The sequence below is a fragment of the Ambystoma mexicanum genome, chromosome 13, assembly GCF_040938575.1.
Source record: "Ambystoma mexicanum isolate Mex_15411 chromosome 13, UKY_AmexF1_1, whole genome shotgun sequence".
Taxonomy (NCBI): domain Eukaryota; kingdom Metazoa; phylum Chordata; class Amphibia; order Caudata; family Ambystomatidae; genus Ambystoma; species Ambystoma mexicanum.
The window spans coordinates 774,815,166-774,836,874 of NC_090938.1; the positions used below are offsets into that span (position 1 = coordinate 774,815,166).

General features: G+C 51.1%; 1 protein-coding gene across 1 annotated transcript in view; it reads left to right on the plus strand.

Moving 5' to 3' along the window:
- Nucleotides 1-21,709, plus strand: part of LOC138521936 (E3 ubiquitin-protein ligase TRIM39-like) — a 136,020-nt gene that overhangs the window by 50,434 nt on the left and 63,877 nt on the right. Inside the window, exon 8 of the mRNA XM_069635110.1 lies at nucleotides 15,271-15,822. Within this exon, the coding sequence (XP_069491211.1) occupies nucleotides 15,271-15,800 (530 nt within the window). The 3' untranslated portion in view covers nucleotides 15,801-15,822. The remainder of the gene's footprint in view (nucleotides 1-15,270; nucleotides 15,823-21,709) is intronic.

Consider the following 21,709-nt stretch of genomic DNA (forward strand, 5'->3'; position numbering starts at 1 on the left):
ATAAATGGGCCAGTGCTTTTAGGGTGAACAGGAGTTCCTGCCGATGTTGTCTTTATTTCTTGAGGCACCTCTAGCGGAAAGAGTATTGGACTCAGCAGCTGGAAGCCTTTTGATGTAGTTTTGTTTTTTAGTAGCATGTTAAGCGCAGACTTTGGTTTTATTTCCTTCTAATGGTAGAGTGCCATATGAACCCTTATCATTGATCACAAGGGTAGTAACTCTGGAGCTGGAATTAATCAAGCCAGGCGTGTTGCTCAGGCTGGATTGCTGCTAAAATCAGCCTGTTTAGTATGAGCCTTTTTCTTGTGCGCCTTCTATTTGCTCTCTTTACCATTCTTTATTTATTTGTTAGCAGGTTCATTAGTGATTGAACCCTCCTTTGACTCATTGTTGGCGATGATCACACAGTTATCCAAGCTTAAGGACCAAGCGCAGTCGCCTCCCACATTGAACGATTGCAAGAGTCATTGACCATGAGCTTCTGTGGAATCCTCCTGCATTTACCAGGTGTAAATAGCAGGCAGAGTCCATAGGGCATCCATTGGTTTAATGCCAGCATGGAATTGTGTGCTGGTATTAAACCGTGTGCTGTTTTGGGCTGGAGAAAGGATATATGATGGACAGTGTTCTTCTGTTCAGTGCCCCAGTCTCCTGAAAACAAAAAGAAAATCCCAAACATTGGAAAAAAGACAGGATTTCATGTGTAATGCCTGTCTTTACACTTTTTCCCATCCAGGGTTTTGCAAAATGACCAGATGTCTTTCTTCCCTACTCTCTCTCTCGCTTTCATTCTCTTTGTCATCCCTTTTTAATGCCTCTTTCCAACTTTTCCCTCGCTGCTTTTTCTTGATGTCCATATTCTCCCATCACTCGCTCTCATTTATCTGTCTCTCATCTCTGCTTGTTTCACCCAGTCTCTCATCTCTGCTTGTCTCTCCCGGTCTCTCTGTCGCTCATCTCTATTTGTTTCTTCCGGTAGCTGATTTCTGCTCATTTTTCCCAGTCTCTCATCTCTACTTGTTTCTCCCAGTTGCTCATCTCTGCTTGTTTCTCCCAGTCTCTCTGTCTCTCATCTCTGCTTGTTTCTCCCGGTTTGTCTGTCTCTCATCTCTGCTTGTTTCTCCTTGTCTCTCATCTCTACTTGTTTCTCCCAGTTGCTCATCTCTGCTTGTTTCTCCCAGTCTCTTTGTCTCTCATCTCTGCTTGTTTCCTCCGGTTTCTCTGTCTCTCATCTCTACTTGTTTCTCCTTGTCTCTCATCTCTACTTGTTTATCCCTGTCTCTCATCACTGCTTGCTTCTCCCACTCTCTCTGTCTCTCATCTCTACTTGTTTCTCCCTGTCTCTCATCTCTGCTTGTTTCTCCTGGTCTCTCTGTCTCTCATCTCTGCTTGTTTCTCCCGGTCTCTCTGCCTCTCATCTCTCCTTGTTTCTCCCGGTCTCTCTGTCTCTCATCTCTGCTTGTGTCTCCCGGTCTCTCTGTCTCTCATCTCCACTTGTTTCTCCCTGTCTCTCATCTCTGCTTGTTTCTCCTGGTCTCTCTGTCTCTCATCTCTGCATGTTTCTCCCTCTCTCTCATCTCTGCTTGTTTCTCCCGGTCTCTCTGTGTCATCTCTGCTTGTTTCTCCTGGTCTCTCTGTCTCTTATCTCTGCTTGTTTCTCCCGGTCTCTCTGTCTCTCATCTCTACTTGTTTCTCCCTGTCTCTCAGCTCTGCTTGTTTCTCCGGGTCTCTCTGTCTCTCATCTCTGCTTGTTTCTCCCAGTCTCTCTGTCTCTCATTGCTGCTTGTTGCTCCCGGTCTCTCTGTCTCTCATCGCTGCTTGTAGCTTCCTGTCTCTCCTGTGCCTCTTCCTCTTGTTCCTCCTATTACTTTGTTTATCCTACCCGCCTCTATTTCCATTTTGTCTGCTTCTTTCTCCCTGTGTCTGTCTCTCCTCTGCCTCTTCCCTGCCTCTCTCCTCTCTGGCTCCCCATCTATCTTCTCTGCATTTTGCTCTTGGTCCCCCTTTTACTACCTCTCTCATAGATGCCTTTCTCTCCACTCTGCCTCGGTGTCTCCTCTCTGCCTCGTGCTCATGTGCCTTTCATCTCCCTCTCTTTCCTATTTGCCTCTCTCTCTCCACTCTGCCTGCTTCTTCCTCTCTGTCCTCGTTGCCTGCTTCTTTCTCTCTCTCTCTTCCACTCACTCTTTCTCTTCACATTTCCCTCACTCTCCCTGCTTATCTGTTTCTTTGTACTGTCTCCTGCTGTTTCTCTCATTCTTACCTCAGTGTATTTTGTTCTGTTTCTTCCTCTCCCCGTTCTTGTTTGTTTTTTGTTTTGTTTGTTTTATTTGCTTATATAGCACGCTGAACCCAAAGGTATCTGGGAGCTTTACTTGGGGTACATAGTTACAATTGTTATACAAGAAACAGTAAGAGATACAGTGCTGGTCTTTCTCCAGCATGGGGTCTGGCATGGATTCACATGCTCATGAATATTCCCCGTCGTCAGGCTGGGAATTCTCAGTAAAGAAAAAATCAGTTTCAGTTTCGTTTCTGAACTGTCTTTCTACTATTAACCAATCACTGGTCTTTGGGTCATACTGCCCCCAGCCAATGACTGCCCTCTACCTAAGCCCCTCCTCTGGCAGCCATCTTCAGATTTTTACTGCACGTTCATGTGTTGGGAGTCCTCGTGCTGTAGCTCTCGAGCTTTTACTGCGTATTGCGTTTTTTCAAAGAGTTTACTCTTATTTTTTCGGTCAATTCGAGCCTCAAGCTCCACCGATTCTTCTTCCGATCAACAGGGACCCGTTTCGGAAATTTCTACACCCCTCAAGGGTGGATTTTCGTCGAATTACACTTCTTGGAGGATTCCAGAAGACCTTTGAGGCCTACCCCGATTCGGACATGGCCCAGGACAAAGGAGATTCGACGCCTACTGGATCCAAACTGTTTAGGAACTGCCCAGGATGTGGACTGCAGAACGTCTTTAAGGAGGACGAGCACTCCCGGTGCCTCTACTGCCTACACGCCGACAAGTCGCACGCAGAGGAGGACTGTGCGTTCTGCAAGAACATGTCCGTCCGGACCATGAAGGACCATCGTAAACGACTTGCTGACTGGCTGGAGGCGAAGTGCCCAGCAGCAGGTGAGAAGAAGAAGTCCGAGCGGTCCTCTAAGACCTTTGAGGGCGCTCCGGCGACGGGGGCCCAACAAAAGGCAAAGCACTGCAAGTCCGCAGGCACTGGGAGCGCCGTTGGTTCAGGCTCCTCGGCTGCCAGGCAGTGCGCGATGTCACCGACGCCATCATCCACGAGCCAACGCTCTGGCTCGGTGAAAAGGAAGTCAGAGAACCCAGGTAAGCTTCGGGAGAAGCCCCGGTCGATCCTGACAGAGAAAGCTAAGGGGGGGCGAGGGGGTGACCCTCCCCATAAGGTGAAGGCCTCAGACGCGCCCAAGGTCGTGAAGGCCATGATTCACCCGGCGAAGGCCTCGATTGAAGGAGTCGTGGCGGCCCTGGCGAAGCCTGCGGAGGCTACCCCAGTGGAGACGATTTCCGGGCCTAGAGTTTCCCTGCCACCCCGGAGGGAAACATCTTTCCAGCCTATCGAGAAGACCCCCGTGAAACACTGGGACGAGAAAGGGGGGGCACAGTAGCCCTAACGGACACAGATACTACCTCCGAGGATGAGCTGGCTGGTGTCAAAGCTATCCTGGACAAGAAGTCCGAGGAGGTCAGGACCTACGGGAAGGATCCCGACAAGGTGGACGTAGAGAGCAACGGTGGAGCCGACGAGGAGCCGCGGGCCGTGGAGGAAACGGAGGACCCCGCGCCCCAGCCATCGCTCCAGTCGCAACCGATGGCTACGCCACAGGACAATTCAGGAGCTATCTTGATGGCTTTGCAGACCCTGTGTACGGAGATAATGACAAGGTTGCCCTTACCCCCACCGGACGATCCAGCGGCGCCTGGACCGTCGGGGAGCCCACTGAGCAAGCAGAGGCGAGTCCATCCTCCTCCTCCCTTCCAGCCTTGACCCCCATCCCCTCCTCCGAGAGACGAGACGGGACAGAGACGGCGACGACGGGGACTGACGACGGTGGCGATGACGGAATGGATCTCCCGTCGCCTCCCGCCCGGGCTCCCCCCCCCGACGAAATTGTCCCCTTTCACGCCATGATCGCCAGGGCCTCAGAGGTTTTCCAGCTGTGCCCGAGGAACAAAAGAAAGAGGGATTTCTTTACCAATGACGGGAAGCCAAGAGGAAAACCGTACTCTCGGTCCAGCTGTTGTACGACATATGGGACAAGGGTCTGTCCCTTCTGAAGAACCCTTCCACGGCGCCTGCGAAGAGAGACCGGTACGAGAAGAAGTACCGGGTCCCGGATTCCGCTCCTATGTGCCTCAGGGCGCAACCGACCCCAGATTCCGTAGTCTCCGCGGCTACGAAGAAGAAAGCGGCAGGGGCGACGGCATCATCCTCCACTTCACCGCCGGACAGCGAGGGAAAGAAGCTAGACGCCATGGGATGTCGAGTCATCTCGTCGGCATCGACTACCATTAAGGCGGCCAACGCCCTCACGATCGTGGCCCGCTATGATGGGGAGCTTTGGTTCAAGATCGCCCCTATCCTGGACTTCCTCCCGGATGACAAGAGGGCGGAGGCCCTGGAAATCCTGCAAGAAGGCCAGGTGGTGTTGGATCACGCCATCACTGTAGCTACGGACATCGCCGATACCGGTTTTCGTCAGATGGGCAACAGCGTTTGCCTGCGCCGGCGCGGTTGGCTCAGGGCCACCGACTTCCGTCAGGATGTGCAGACCAGGGTACTGGACATGCCCTTCAACGGAAACAACCTGTTCGTGAAAGCGGTGGACGAGTCGCTACAGGCCATCAAAGCGGACACCGAGACGGCCCGTGCCCTAGGCATTCTTCATCAACGACGGCCGTCCTTTCGGACCTCCGGAGGCAAATCTCAAGGTGCCTCCAAAAGATTTGTTGGCAGTTCATCGTCGTACCGCCAAGCTGCCCGTTCCTTGTCGCAGGAAGCTTACAGAGGCCGCAGCAAGGCCGGTGGTTACCATTGTCGTCGCCAAGGAGCCCAGGGTGGCAAGGCCTCAGCGAAACAGGACTGAACCGGCCGTGACATCGGGCCCCCACCTAAGCACCCCGGTGGGAGGCCGGCTGGTGAACTTAGTCGGCGTGTGGGAGTCCATCTCCACCGACCGTTGGGTGCTGAATGCCCTGGCCCACGGGCACACTCTGGAGTTCCAAAGAAAGTGCCCCCATTTCCCACCTGTGGCCAGAAAAGAAAACCACGTTCCACAGCTGCTTCTGGAGGTACGAGCCATGCTGAGAAAGGGCGCGATAGAACTCGTCCCAAAGCGGTCCGGGGCTCCGGAGTATACTCGCGGTACTTCCTCGTCCGAAAGAAGACCGGCGGCTGGCGGCCCATCCTGGACCTTCGGCGTCTCAACAAATACATCAAAGCCCAGAAGTTCCGGATGGTTACCCTTCAGCACGTGCTGGGACAGCTGGAGGAAGGCGACTTCCTATCGTCGCTGGACTTGGAGGATGCTTACTTTCACATCCCCATACACAAAGGACATCGAAAGTTCCTAACTTTCGTGGTCCAAGGGCGGCACTACCAGTTCAAAGCCCTGCACTTCGGGTTGAAGTCGGCTCCAAGGGTCTTTACCAAGTGCCTGGCACCGGTGGTGGCGCGGCTGCGCCTGCAGGGGATTCACATATACCACTACCTGGACGATTGGCTCATCCGAGCAAAGTCAAGAGAACACGCCGTCGACCACACAGCGAAGACCGTCCACCTGCTCACGGAACTGGGATTCTCGATCATCTTTGCAAAGTCCCACTTGGTACCGTCGCAGGACGCCCTGTTCCTGGGAGCCAGACTCGACACAGTGGCGCGGTTGGCCTCACCTTCGGAGGAAAGGATGTGGGCCATCCTGGGCAAGGTACAACGGCTGTTGACCATGGAAGTGGCCAGGGTGAGGGCCATCAAGTCCCTGCTCGGCATGATGTCATTGTGCATCTACCTCGTGCGTCTGTGCAGGTTGCGGATGCGGCCACTGCAGGAGTTCCTCGACGCCCGTTGGATGCAAGTGGCGGGAATCTTCGAAGACAAGATCCCACTCAACGAGACTTTCCGTCATGCGATCCGGTGGTGGGGCACCCGCGCGCATCTCGCGGCGGGCATGGACTTCCAGACCCCAGCGCACCAGGAAATGGTGACGACGGACGCCTACCTAGAGGGATGGGGAGCGCACACCAGAGATCTCCACGGAAGAGGCCTTTGGCCCCCAGAGGAGAGGTCCCTGCACATCAACGTCCTGGAGCTCCGGGCCGTGTTCTGGGCCCTCAGGTCTTTCCTTCCGTCCCTCAAGGGCAAAGTGGTACGGGTCTTCACCGACAACACCACCATGATGTTCTACATACGGAAGCAGGGGGGTACCAGATCCCCAGCCCTATCCAGGGAAGCGCAGGATCTGTGGCACTGGGCCGTCGCCCAGGGGATATTCCTGGTACCTTTTCATCTGGCAGGAGTGAAAAACGCCGTCGCCCACTCACTCAGCAGGGAGCTGCGCTCCTGCCACGAGTGGGAACTTCGGCAGGATCAAGTGGATCTCCTATTCCGACGGTGGGGCAGTCCCCAGATCAATCTGTTCGCGACAGCGATGAACACCAAGTGCCGGAGGTTCGCCAGCAGGTTTCCCCAGCTGGGGAGCATGGGCGATGCATTCTTCTTCCCCTGGGACGGCCTGTTCCTGTATGCGTTCCCACCATTGCCGTTGCTTCTGCGACTCATCAGTCAACTCAGACGGTCCTGGTGCAGGATGATCCTCGTCGCACTGGCGTGGCCGAGGCAGATATGGTTCCTGGACCTTCTGGACATGTCAGCGTCCCCCCCAGTCAAACTGCTGACGGACGTGGATCTTCACGCCAGGGAAGGAGGCGCCATTCTACATCACGACCCGGGATCGCTGAACCTGCAGGCTTGGCTCCTGCAGCACTAGAGTTCGGAGGCTACGACATCCCGGTGGACTGCAAGGAAGTCCTTGCAAAGGCCAGGGCATCCTCAACTCTTAAGTTCTATGGACATAAGTGGAAGAGGTTCTCTGTTGGTGCCGTGCACAGAAGATCAACCCCCTACGGATCATGGCCCCTCAAGTGCTGCCGTACTTGCTGTCGCTGGCCAAGGCGGGGCTGGCACATGCCTCCATCAAAATCCATCTGGCGGCTATCTCCCGCTACACCAGAACTCCGGCGCGGTCGTCGCATCGCCTTGACGTGGCCCCTAGGGGCCCCGCGTGTTTTGGAAACAAGGCACAATTACCAAACACGAATGATTACGCCAGACACGAGGTTCAATTCCCAAAAGCTAGGGTTTATTGCAAAACAAAGAGCTTCAGTTGGCCAACTGGTCTCACATTCCGCAACGTGTGTCACCAGACCTCGAAGGACGCAAGAGAGCGAGCAATTTTACAACAGTTACATATATACAAATCAAGGCTCTTACTATCAGCTATGACATGTTCAATACCGCCCATAATGTATTTCCTGCGAAATGTATTTGATGATTGACAATTATGACCATTATGACACAAATGTGACACCTTCGGACCTTGGTTTTAGCAACAGTTTCATTCTGCGGATTCTACAGACATGTTTCTTTGTTTAATAGAACACACTGCTCTTGTTCCTTGCAAGCAGACTACGTACAGGGGAGAGTCACATTCCAGGCTCCGCTATCTCTTGGTTTCTATTCATGTGCTAGGGGTCAGGCCGCTCGCCCAGGCTCGGCGAGGGGGGGCCGTGGAATGAAGCATAATTCAAACCATCAATTACTTGTTTTTCTCATTTATGCCACACCAGCGAGACTAGCTGGCATCTGGCATCTGTATAGTGATTAAATGCCTCGCTTCTTACTTTCAAGGACTTGCGCGGGAGGAGATCGGGGCATTCCTATCTAGGTTTGGCAGCATTATGTTTCAATATGTAACTCGTGGCCTCGCTCTCCTGAATGAGCTTCAACGGAATAGAATAGTGTTACAGCAAAGCAGTTTTAAACAGAAAAGTAATGAGCGAAGGTTATTCAAAATGGCAAATTCTATTTCTACAAAATGGAGTCTGTTCAGTCAAGCTCATGAATTCGTACTATTCGTGTCTATCAAGCTATCAAAGCTGAATATATGATGTTGTTGGTTTTCGGCCAACTAAACATATTACCTATATTATGGTAGAGTAATTTCTAAACTAACAGCCTGGTGAAGGAGTTCATGAAAGGACTGTTCCGCTCATTCCCGCCGGTGAAGGCTCCGGCCCTAGCGTGGGAGCTCAATGTGGTGCTGACCAGGCTCATGGGTCCGCCCTTCGAGCCCCTGCACTCGGCACCGCTGAAGTTCCTATCGTGGAAGACAGCTTTTCTTGTGGCCATCACCTCCGCACGACGAGTGGGAGAGATCCAGGCCCTCTCCTGTAAGCCTCCATATCTGACATTCCACGAGACGAGGGTAGTACTGAGGACGCACCCCTCCTTCATGCCCAAGGTGCCGTCGGACTTCCATCTCAACGAGCCCTTGGTGTTACCTGTTTTCTTCCCGTCGCTTTCGTCGCCGGCTGAGAGGACTTTGCACTCGCTGGATGTGGCTAGAGCGCTGAAGTTCTACGTGGACCGCACAAAGAGTTTTCGGAAGACATCACAGCTGTTTGTGAACTTTGGACCTGTGAACTAAGGGAAGGCCCTCTCGAAGGCTTCCATTTCCAGATGGCTCTCCGGCTGCATCATGCACTGTCACCGGTTGGCAAACCGACCTTTGCCCGGCCGTCCGAGAGCCCATTCAACCAGAGCGATCGCTGCTACTACGGCGTTCCGGTCTGGTGTGCCCCTGCTGGACATCTGCAGGGCTGCTACGTGGAGGTCGACGCACACCTTCACGAGATTCTACTGCGTCGACCGGGATTCCAGGGAGGAGTCCAGAGTCGGCCAGGTAGTGCTGCGCAACCTGTTTGCTTGAAGGTGAGCCTAGTGAGGAGGTAAGAGATGCTTAATGTTGAGTTGTTGAAATGCTTAATGTTGAGCCTTGCCACCTCCTGTGGTTGTGCATGTGTGTACTGCTATATATTCTTGTATTCATGAGCATGTGAATCCATGCTAGACCCCATGCTGGAGAAGGAACAAGTTACTTACCTGTAACTGTTGTTCTCCAGCATGGGTCTGGCATGGATTCACATGCGAACCCTCCCGCCTACCCCTCTGTGGCTCTTCTCTTGATCCTACTGCCACTTTACGTGCTACCCAATCTGAAGATGGCTGCCAGAGAAGGGGCTTAGGTAGAGGGCAGTCATTGGCTGGGGGCAGTATGACCCAGAGACCAGTGATTGGTTATTAGGAGAAAGACAGTTCGGAAACGAAACTGAAACTGATTTTTTCTTTACTGAGGACTCCCAGCCTGACGACGGGGAATATTCATGAGCATGTGAATCCATGCCAGACCCATGCGCTGGAGAACAGTTACAAGTAAGTAACTTGTTCCTTCTCTCTTCTCTGCACAGTTTTCTCCCCCTCTCCTTTGTCTCTGCTTTTCTTTCTTGCTATGTTTTCTTTCTATCTTCTCCTGTCTCAACCCTTTACATCTCAATCTGCTTGTCTTTCTGCCCGTGTTCGTCTTTCTCTCACCCTTCTTGTCTCTATAGCTCCTCCTTGCCTGTTGCTCTCTTTATTTCATGCTATCTTTTTCTCTGCCTGCTTATCTTTCTTTTCGCTGTGTTTCTCTGTCTTTCTTTCTTGCTGTGTTTCTCTGTTTGCCTGTCTTTCGTGCTTGCTGTGTTTCACTCTGCCTACCAGTTTTTTTTTGCTGTTTCTCTCTGTCTGTCTTTCTTTCTTGCTGTGTTTCTCTCTGCCTGCCTCTTTCTTGCTGTGTTTCTCTCTGCCTGCCTCTTTTTTGCTGTGTTTCTCTGCCTGCCTGCCTGTCTTTTTTTTCTTGCTGTGTTTCTCTCTGTCTGTCTTTCTTTCTTGCTGTGTTTCTCTCTGCCTGTCTTTCTTTCTTGCTGTGTTTCTCTCGCTGTCCCTCTGGGTTTATTTCATACTTTCATCCAATCCCTCACATATGGAATCTCAAGCACTATCCAGCATTTGCATTAAAAACACGAGAGAAGCGCCTGTTGGAAGGTGGGGGTGAGGGGGGGGGCAAGGCGCGGGCCGATTCATGGACACCCCTGCCTTTAGTTCTTTATTTCTCTCCCTCCTCTTTAGTTTTCTGTCTCCTACCCTCTCTCCTCCCTGCCTCTCTCCCTCTCTCCCTTTGCTGTGATTGTGATTTCTATCTCCCTTTCTGTCTGCCTATTGGTCACCGGCCCCTCTATTTCCTCTCTGCGTGTCTTTTTCTCTGTCTTTTCCTATTATCTCTCTATCTCCCTTTCATTCTCCCCATTCTCTGCCCCCTCTGCAGTGGTGTACCGAGTGAGGGGGTGGGGGGGGGAGGGCAAGCTGCCCCCCCCACCCCCCCCCACAGGCTCTTTTGAGAACCTGACCGGGACGTTTGTCACTGGGACACCACTCCCGTTCGGCACCTCAATCAGGGTGCCCCACGGAAAGGTGTCCCGCTGGGAGGACAATGTGTGCTGAGCAATTCCTGCTCAGCACACATTGTCCTGGCATCAGGACACCTTACCCTTCCCCCTGCCAGGACAATGTCCCAACGAGCTCCGGGCAGCAGCAGAGGGGCTCGCAAGTTGCTCTGTGTCAACAGAGCATTTCAATGTGAGCCATTAGGCACTGATGGAGGGAGGGTGGACTAATAGCAGGGTCTTTTGTTCTTTTAGAAATGTGCATGGAAGGGAGGGATCAGCAGTGAAAAGGGTGCATAATGCTGCAGGCTTTATGAAATCATGACTATGGCTTTACCCAAGGGGGATTTCTTAGGCTAACATTAATCTGCATGATGCTATGGTGACTTTGCATGCAGGATGGGGAGAATAAAACTAAAGCCAACATATTTCTATAATGATGTATATAGTGTAAAGTTAATTATGAAAGGGTAGTTTCGTATGTGATGTGCTTTGCTTCCAAGGCATTGCTTTAAAAAAAAGTATTGTTTAAGCACATGAAATGCAAAGGGAAACCTTAATAAATATCTATATCAACTAAAACTGGGAAGATGTGCTGAGTTGCTTAAATTATCCAGATCCCGGTTTCACCATTTAACCAAAGTGTGTGATCCTGGGCATATCATTTAATCACACTGTGTCTTATCTGCAGCCCTGTGATCCACTTCAGAGCTTATGTTAATATATCATGCTGTTATTTAAAAAAAAGCCTGACTATAGAGTTGCTGCATAAATAACAATCGTGCAATTTAGGGATTTTGCACCACAAAGTTATTGGCCACTTGGCTCACTTATGGCAACTTATTCTGAAGGCGCTCCATGGGGCCTCCAAGTATCAGAGACTGCGGATGCTGCTTGCGATGTGCTTTTCTGGGAAGTCACTCCTGTCGGTGCAGTCCATATGCACATTAGGAGGTTTGCATGTACTTTGCCCCAGAGCCTGGACAGAGCTCTAACAGATGAGTTTCCTGCATCTGTAATGATTCTGCAGTTTTATTTATTATTTGTTATGTGGTAAAATGCCATCTACCACTAATGTTACCAAAAAAGTAGATTGGGGCCGGGGTGGGTGGTTTGTGGGTGGGAGTGAGACCATATGGAATTGTGCGCACTGCATTTGGGGGAAAGGTAGCAGGACGTTTTTCAGGCTCTCCCCCCACCCCCCCGCTCTTGCAATGCTGGATACTCCCCTGCCCCTATGTCTTCCTCTCCCACTCACCTTTTCTCCATCTTTACTTTCTCTGCTTCTCTTGAGTCCATGTTCTCTGTTCTTCCGCCCTCCTCTGTCTTTTCCTAGTGTCTCTCCCCTTTGCAGGCCTGTATTCCCTCCTCTGTCTCAGTCTGTCTCAGTCTGTCTGTCTATCTCTCTCTCCTGTATGGCTGTCTCTGTCTTAACATTTGTGTCTTCCTGGTTAAGTTTCTGTCCATGCTCCTCTGTCACTCACCCGGTCTCCCTCTGTCGCTGTTTTCTTGTCGCCTTTTTCTCTTTGCCTGTATTTCTCTGGCCTCCTCTGTTAGTTTCCCGCCCTTTTCTCTCCTGGTCTCCTGTCACTACATGTCTCTTTCTTTGCTATTTCATTCTTTTTCCCGTTTCTCCTCTGTGTGTTAGTTTGTCTCTCTGTCTTTCTTGCTTGTCTCCTCTTCTTTCTATGTCTCTTTTCCCCTCGCTCGACTGTGCCTCGTCGTCCTCTCCACTCTGCTTATCGCCCTCACTCTCTCTCCTCTAGTCTCTAGCTTTCCTGTTGTTTCTCTGTGTTGAGTCTATCTGTCTCTTTCATGTTGTTTCTCTGTTAGCCTGTCTCTCTTTCCTGTTTCTCTGTGTTAGTCTGTCTCTTTATTTCCTGTTGTTTCTCTGTGTTAGTCTGTCTCTCTTTCCTGTTGTTTCTCTGTTAGCCTGTCTCTCTTTCCTCTGGTTTCTGTGTTAGTCTGTCTCTTTCCTTTTGTTTCACTGTGTTTGTCTGTTTCTCTTTCCTGTTGTTTCTCTGGGTTAGCTGTCTCCATTTTTACTGTTGTGTGTCTGTGTTAGTCTGTCTCTTTCCTGTTTCTCTGTGTTAGTCTGTCTCTTTCTTTCCTGTTGCTTCTCTGTGTTAGTCTGTCTCTTTCCTGTTTCTCTGTGTTAGTCTGTCTCTTTCCTGTTGTTTCCCTCGGTTAGCCTGTCTCTCTCTTTCCTGTTGCTTCTCTGTGCTAGTCTGTCTCTCTCCTTCCTATTGCTTTTCTCTCGCATCTCTGCTTGGTCTCTCCCCTCCCTTCTGATCTCTCTTTCATCTCTGCCTGTCACACTCTGTCTTTTTCTCCCAGTCTATACCTGTCGCTGTCTCTGATCTCTGTCTGTCTCTGTGCTGTCTCTTCACCCCTTCACTTCCTTTGCTCGGCAGAGCTGCAGGGCACTCTCTGGCCGGGAGTGAGGTGTGTAAAGATGTCGGAAGAGAAGGGGGGATTGGGGGATGGGGGATTTTCCAGGAGTTCACTCTGTTGTATCACGAGGCTGCCTGGGGGATGTGGGGAGGGGGGGGTCTGAATAATATGAGAGGGGTTATAAGTGTCTCTCTCTGTTCCACCACCTCGGTCTCCCGTTCACCGTCTCTCCTCTCTTCCTCTCTCTGCTTCTCATCATGTCCATGTTGCTCTCTCCCTCTTCACGTGTCTCTCTCCCACTCATCCTTTCCTCCATGTTCCGCTCTCTCTGCATCTCCGGCGGTTCCCCTCTCGTGTCTCTTTGTCGTTATTGCTCTCTCTTTTCTGTCTTTAATCTGCAATATGTCTCTATTTCTATCCGACATTCACAGTCGGTCTCCTCTCTTGCGTGTTTCCAGTCTACCTTTGTGAGTCTCTCTACTGTCTGTCTCTCCGTTCTGTCAGTGTCTCGTCTCTGCTGTTTGGTCTCTCCCTCTTTTATCTGCAGATCTCTTGCACCCGCCTCACTGTCTCCTCTCTGCCCACCTCTCTTCTGTATCGCTATCCCAAGACTCCATCCCACTCTCCTCTCGGCGTCTCTGCTGTCTCGTCTCTCCCTCTCTTCACTGCAGATCTCTTGTACCCGCCTCGCTCTCCTCTCTGCCTGCCTCTCTTCTGTGTCCCTCTCGCTCCCACCCTCCTCTCAGCTTCTCTTCTCTGCTGTCTCGTCTCCCCCTCTCTTCTCACTGTCTCCTCCCTGCCTGCCTCTCTTCTGTGTCCCTCTCGCTCCCACTCTCCTCTCAGCCTCTCTTCTCTGCTGTCTCATCTCCCCCTCTCTTCTCACTTTCTCCTCTCTGCCCGTTTCTCTTCTGTGTCCCTCTCCCTCCCACTCTCCCCTCAGCTTCTCTTCTCTGCTGTCTCATCTCTCCCTCTCTTCCCACTCTCTCCTCTCTGCCTGCCTCTCTTCTGTGTCCCTCTCCCTCCCACCCTCCTCTCAGCTTCTCTTCTCTGCTGTCTCGTCTCCCTCTCTCTTCTCACTGTCTCCTCTCTTCTGTGTCCCTCTCCCTCCCACTCTCCTCTCAGCTTCTCTTCTCTGCTGTCTCATCTCCCCCTCTCTTCTCACTCTCTCCTCTCTGCCTGTCTCTCTTCTGTGTCCCTCTCCCTCCCACTCTCCTCTCAGCTTCTCTTCTCTGCTGTCTCATCTCTCCCTCTCTTCTCACTCTCTGCTCTCTGCCTGCCTCTCTTCTGTGTCCCTCTCGCTCCTACCCTCCTCTCAGCTTCTCTTCTCTGCTGTCTCGTCTCCCCCTCTCTTCTCACTGTCTCCTCCCTGCCTGCCTCTCTTCTGTGTCCCTCTCCCTCGCACTCTCCTCTCAGCTTCTCTTCTCTGCATTCTCATCTCCCCCTCTCTTCTCACTCTCTGCTCTCTGCCTGCCTCTCTTCTGTGTCCCTCTCCCTCCCACTCTCCTCTCAGCTTATCTTCTCTGCTGCCTCGTCTCTCCCTCTCTTCTCACTCTCTCCTCTCTGCCTGCCTCTCTTCTGTGTCCCTCTCCCTCGCACTCTCCTCTCAGCTTCTCTTCTCTGCTGTCTCATCTCTCCCTCTCTTCTCACTCTCTCCTCTCTGCCTGTCTCTCTTCTGTGTCCCTCTCCCTCCCACTCTCCTCTCTTGCTTCTCTTCTCTGCTGTCTCCTCTCTCCTCTCTGCCTGTCTCTCTTCTGTGTCCCTCTCCCTCCCACTCTCCTCTCAGCTTCTCTTCTCTGCTGTCTCCTCTCTCTCTCTCTTCTCACTCTCTCCTCTCTGCCTGTCTCTCTTCTGTGTCCCTCTCCCTCCCACTCTCCTCTCAGCTTCTCTTCTCTGCTGTCTCATCTCTCCCTCTCTTCTCACTCTCTCCTCTCTGCCTGCCTCTCTTCTGTGTCTCTCTCTTTGCCTTTCTCGCTCTTTCCTCCCTTCTTGCGTTCTTCTCGTTTCTTCGTTTTTCATCGCCCCCCTTGCAGACCCGAAGACCCCCCTGGGACCTGAGATGGAGGTGGAGAGTGGGGAATTGTGGGTGGGGGTGAGGGGGGCTCTCCCCGTTATCTCTTGAATTTGGGGGTCACTTGGGGTTTCATTGAAGAATTGAGGAACAGTCGCATTCCCCCTGGGCTGTGGGCGGGGTCTGCAGGTGTGGTGACAGGAAGGTGTGATTGGCTGAGCTCTCACTGTTGGTGTGATTGACAGGCTGTTGGCGCCCTGTGATTGGCTGGTTTCTGAGCCGGGCTTCTCTCTTGCAGGTGAGGTGACTCTGGATTCTGGCACCGCTCATCCCGGGCTCATCGTGTCCGCGGACGGGAGAAGCGTGAGATGCGGACCCCGAGCCCAGGACCTGCCCGACACCCCCCAGAGATTCACTAATCACTGCATCGTCCTGGGGAGGGAGGGGCTGAGCTCCGGGGGGCATTACTGGGAGGTGGAGGTGGGGGGCAGCACGGGCTGGACCCTGGGGGTGTGTGATGAGTCTGTGCCCAGGAAGGAGGAGATCACACTATCACCTGCGCGAGGAGTCTGGACAGTGCGGCTCCGGGATGGTGAATACTGGGCTCTCACCTCCCCTTCCACCCCCCTGACCCCCCGCGCTCCCCCCAGGGTCCTGGGCCTCTTCCTGGACTATGAGGTGGGCAGGCTCTCGGTCTACGATGCTCAGGACCGGGCTCTGCTCTTCACCTTCCCCGGGGCCTCCTTCCCCCGCACCCTGCGGCCCTACTTCGAGACATGGAGCCCCAAGGGGGGGCTGCGGATCCTCCCGGGGGCAGGAGGGGACTGAGAGCAGCGGAGCCCAGCAGCAGGTAAGAGGGGGGGGCTGTGTCTGTGAGGGGGTCTGCAGGTAAGAGGGGGGCTGTGTCTATGCGAGGAGGCCTGCAGGTAAGGGGGGGCTGTGTCTGAGAGGTCAGCGAAGGGGGGGGGGCTGCAGGTCAAAGGGTGCGTTGTGTCTGGGGGGGTGCAGCTAAAGGGGGCGCTGTGTCTGTGAGGGGGAACTGCAGGTAAGGGGGGCTGTGACTGTGAAGGGGGCTGTGTCTGTGGAGGGGGGCACTTGGGAGGCTGCAGATAAGGGGCCCATGTGTCTGTGAGGGTGCGGCACTGGGGGGGCTGTGTCTGTGGGGGGGATTCGGGCCCTGGCCAGCGGTATATAAAGGTAAGGGGGAGCTGTGGGGGCAGTGGCTCGTCCTTATTGGGGGGGCACTGCTCGCTCTTGCAGTGTCCGTTGTAGGGGGGCTCAGCTGTCAGTTTACTTCTGCAGGGGGGGCGTAGACAGGACTGAAGTTCTTGCAAAGGGGGGGGCATTACTTCTTTCGGGCGCTGTCCTGGGATGTTTAAGAAGTGGGGGGTACTTTTTCCTCTTTTTAGTGAGGAGAGAAATGAGGGAGGGGGGCGGACACTGTTCTCTGTTTTGGGGGGCTGGGGTTACTGTCGTGTATCTGAAAGGGAGGGGCACTGGTATCTTGATCCAGGTGATATATATTTGTTGTGGGGGGGTGGGGGGGTTAAGAGTTTCGGCGGGAGCCTCGTTTGAGCGGTGTCTGGGGTTTTGCAGATGTAATTTGGCGTCTACACTGGAGTAGAGGGAGCTGGGAGGCACAGTGGGGTCTCCTGTTAATTAATTGATTTAGACCAACCCCCACTACTCCCCCCAGCCTATCTACACCCCCATATATGCGGCTCTCACATTTATATTGCAAAACTGTAGCAACTTTGCTCACACGTCACCCGCTTCCGCACAAGAAGGGCTTTTCAATATCAGTTTTATGTGCAATATTCATTATATAATGTCCTGCTATAGGCGCTTGGTGTGGAGTCATTTCTTCAGTGATATTTCCTGCCCTTTGGAGTTTCGCTTATATTTTACGGCTCATCTCTATGGCAGGAAAGCCACTTTACTTGGTTCTGAATCACCATCTTTCTCGGTAACTGCTAGTCTCCCATTCCCGAGCCAATACTGGCCCCTAGTGGCACATTTAGGAAGGGGTTATTTACATCCATTGGTAGGTCTCTTTCTCGCTACTATTGCTTTCTCGGTAACTGCAAGTCTCCCATTCCCTGGCCAACACTGGCCCCTAGTGGCGCATTTAGGAAGGGTTTATTTACAAACATTGGTAGGTCTTAAGTAATGTTGGTATTTATTAAAAACTGTTTTATGGTTTTCTTTTTGCTGTTCTCTCTCTTGGCGACTTCTTTTCAAACCACATGGTCTCCAGCTCTATATTAGTTTTATTTTATCCCGTTAGACAGCTGCACTAACTACATACACATGCATGTGTGCACTGATATGTTCCTTTCTATGCTTGCATTGTAATTATGTCTCACTTTTGACTCATGGCAACAAATCATTATTATATTTTCTGAGAGAGTTTTACTAACTACTCGCACTTACCTCCGACCATTTCCCCTTCTCTAAACATTAGCACAAAACTTGGATAATTTTTCTCTGCTCCTCTTACCGCCTTATCTTACTTGCTTCACTTACTCCTTATATCTTCTCCAGTTTGTCACATTAATAAATGTGTATAGTAGTCGTAGCCGCCTGTCTTTCACATCCACCTTGCCCTCCCCTCCTCCCCCCTCCCTTTTATGTCCATTAGCACTTACTCTTATCATCTGTCCCGTGACCTTTGATATCAGCTTGTCTGCCTCCCCCCTTCCCAGCTTGTCTTCTCCTCCCACCCACCCAGCACTATTCTGAATCGTCCTTTGACCTACTATGACAGTTGCTTGTTTTGTTCCTCTATATTTCTCCTCGCTTCATACCCCCCTCACCCCCCCTCCTCTCATTATACTCAAGCACTACATCAATTGTCGTCAGGCATAGTAATGTTACTGCTGGTCTTGTCTCATACCCCCCTCCTCTCGTTATACTCATGCACTACATCAATTGTCGTCGGGCATAGTAATGTTACTGCTTGTCTTGTCTCATACCCCCTCCTCTCGTTATACTCATGCACTACATCGATTGTCGTCAGGCATAGCAATGTTACTGCTTGTCTTGTCTCATACCTCCCTCCCCCTCCTCTCGTTATACTCATGCACTACATCAATTGTCGTCAGGCATAGTAATGTTACTGCTTGTCTTGTCTCATACCCCTCTCTCCCTCCTCTCGTTATACTCGTGCACTACATCAATTGTCGCCAGGCATAGTAATGTTACTGCCTGTCTTGTCTCATACCCCCCTTCCCCTCCTCTCGTTATACTCATGCACTACATCAATTGGTGTCAGGCATAGCAATGTTACTGCTTGTCTTGTCTCATACCTTCCCCCCTCCTCTCGTTATGCTCATGCACTACATCAATTGTCGTCGGGCATAGTAATGTTACTGCTTGTCTTGTCTCATACCCCTTCCCCCTCCTCTCGTTATACTCATGCACTACATCAATTGTCGTCAGGCATAGCAATGTTACTGCTTGTCTTGTCTCATACCCTCTCCCCCTCCTCTCGTTATACTCATGCACTACATCAATTGTCGTCAGGCATAGTAATGTTACTGCTTGTCTTGTCTCATACCCCCCTCTCCCACTCCTCTCGTTATACTCATGCACTACATCAATTGTCGTCAGGCATAGTAATGTTACTGCTTGTCTTGTCTCATACCCCCCTCCCCCTCCTCTCGTTATACTCATGCACTACATCAATTGTCATCAGGCATAGTAATGTTACTGCTTGTCTTGTCTCATACCCCCCTTCCCCTCCTCTCGTTATACTCATGCACTACATCAATTGGTGTCAGGCATAGCAATGTTACTGCTTGTCTTGTCTCATACCCTCCCCCCTCCTCTCGTTATGCTCATGCACTACATCAATTGTCGTCGGGCATAGTAATGTTACTGCTTGTCTTGTCTCATACCCCCCTCCCCCTCCTCTCGTTATACTCATGCACTACATCAATTGTCGTCAGGCATAGTAATGTTACTGCTTGTCTTGTCTCATACCCCCTCCCCCTCCTCTCGTTATACTCATGCACTACATCAATTGTCGTCAGGCATAGTAATGTTACTGCTTGTCTTGTCTCATACCCCCCTCTCCCACTCCTCTCGTTATACTCATGCACTACATCAATTGTCGTCAGGCATAGTAATGTTACTGCTTGTCTTGTCTCATACCCCCCTCCCCCTCCTCTCGTTATACTCATGCACTACATCAATTGTCATCAGGCATAGTAATGTTACTGCTTGTCTTGTCTCATACCCCACTCCCCCTCCTCTCGTTATACTCATGCACTACATCAATTGTCGTCAGGCATAGTAATGTTACTGCTTGTCTTGTCTCATACCCCCCTCTCCCTCCTCTCGTTATACTCATGCACTACATCAATTGTTGTCAGGCATAGTAATGTTACTGCTTGTCTTGTCTCATTCTTTCCCCTCCCCCTCCTCTCGTTATGCTCATGCACTACATCATTTGTCGTCAGGCATAGTAATGTTACTGCTTGTCTTGTCTCATACCCCCTCCACCTCCTCTCGTTATACTCATGCACTACATCAATTGTCGTCAGGCATAGTAATGTTACTGCTTGTCTTGTCTCATACTCCTCTCCCCCTCCTCTCGTTATACTCATGCACTACATCAATTGGTGCCAGGCATAGCAATGTTACTGCTTGTCTTGTCTCAAACCCTCCTCCCCCTCCTCTCGTTATACTCATGCACTACATCAATTGTCGTCAGGCATAGTAATGTTACTGCTTGTCTTGTCTCATACCCCCCTCCCCCTCCTCTCGTTATACTCATGCACTACATCCATTGTCATCAGGCATAGTAATGTTACTGCCTGTCTTGTCTCATACCCCCTCCCCCTCCTCTCGTTATGCTCATGCACTACATCATTTGTCGTCAGGCATAGTTATGTTACTGCTTGTCTTGTCTCATACCCCCCTCCTCTCGTTATACTCGTGCACTACATCAATTGTCGTCAGGCATAGAAATGTTACTGCTTGTCTTGTCTCATTCTTATCCTTCCCCTCCTCTCGTTATACTCATGCACTACATCAATTGTAGTCAGGCATAGTAATGTTACTGATTGTCTTGTCTCATGCCCCCCTCCACCTCCTCTCGTTATACTCGTGCACAACATCAATTGTCGTCAGGCATAGCAATGTTACTGCTTGTCTTGTCTCATTCTTAACCTTCCCCTCCTCTCGTTATACTCATGCACTACATCAATTGTAGTCAGGCATAGTAATGTTACTGCTTGTCTTGTCTCATACCCCCCTCCTCTCGTTATACTCGTGCACTACATCAATTGTCGTCAGGCATAGCAATGTTACTGCTTGTCTTGTCTCATTCTTATCCTTCCCCTCCTCTCGTTATACTCATGCACTACATCAATTGTAGTCAGGCATAGTAATGTTACTGCTTGTCTTGTCTCATACCCCCTCCCCCTCCTCTCGTTATACTCATGCACTACATCAATTGTCGTCAGGCATAGTAATGTTACTGCTTGTCTTGTCTCATACCCCCCTCCCCCTCCTCTTGTTATACTCCTGCACTACATCAATTGTCGTCAGGCATAGTAATGTTACTGCTTGTCTTGTCTCATACCCCCCTCCCCCTCCTCTCGTTATACTCGTGCACTACATCAATTGTCATCAGGCATAGCAATGTTACTGCTTGTCTTGTCTCATACTCCCCTCCCCCTCCTCTCGTTATACTCCTGCACTACATCAATTGGCGCCAGGCATAGCAATGTTACTGCTTGTCTTGTCTCATACCCCCTCCCCCTCCTCTCGTTATACTCATGCACTACATCAATTGGCGCCAGGCATAGCAATGTTACTGCTTGTCTTGTCTCATACCCCCCTCCCCCTCCTCTCATTATACTCATGCACTACATCAATTTTCGTCAGGCATAGTAATGTTACTGCTTGTCTTGTCTCATACCCCCTCCTCTCGTTATACTCATGCACTACATCAATTGTCATCAGGCATAGCAATGTTACTGCTTGTCTGGTCTCATACCCCCTCCTCTCGTTATACTCCTGCACTACATCAATTGTCGTCAGGCATAGTAATGTTACTGCTTGTCTTGTCTCATACCCCTCTCTCCCTCCTCTCGTTATACTCATGCACTACATCAATTGTTGTCAGGCATAGTAATGTTACTGCTTGTCTTGTCTCATACCCCCCTCCCCCTCCTCTCGTTATACTCGTGCACTACATCAATTGTCATCAGGTATAGTAATGTTACTGCTTGTCTTTTCTCATACCCCCCTCCCCCTCCTCTCGTTATACACATGCACTACATCCATTGTCGTCAGGCATAGTAATGTTACTGCTTGTCTGGTCTCATACCCCCTCCTCTCGTTATACTCCTGCACTACATCAATTGTCGTCAGGCATAGTAATGTTACTGCTTGTCTTGTCTCATACCCCTCTCTCCCTCCTCTCATTATACTCATGCACTACATCAATTGTTGTCAGGCATAGTAATGTTACTGCTTGTCTTGTCTCATTCTTTCCCTTCCCCCTCCTCTCGTTATACTCATGCACTACATCAATTGTCGTCAGGCATGGTAATGTTACTGCTTGTCTTGTCTCATACCCCCTGCCCCTCCTCTCGTTATACTCATGCACTACATCAATTGTCGTCAGGCATAGTAATGTTACTGCTTGTCTTGTCTCATACTCCTATCCCCCTCCTCTCGTTATACTCATGCACTACATCCATTGTCGTCAGGCATAGTAATGT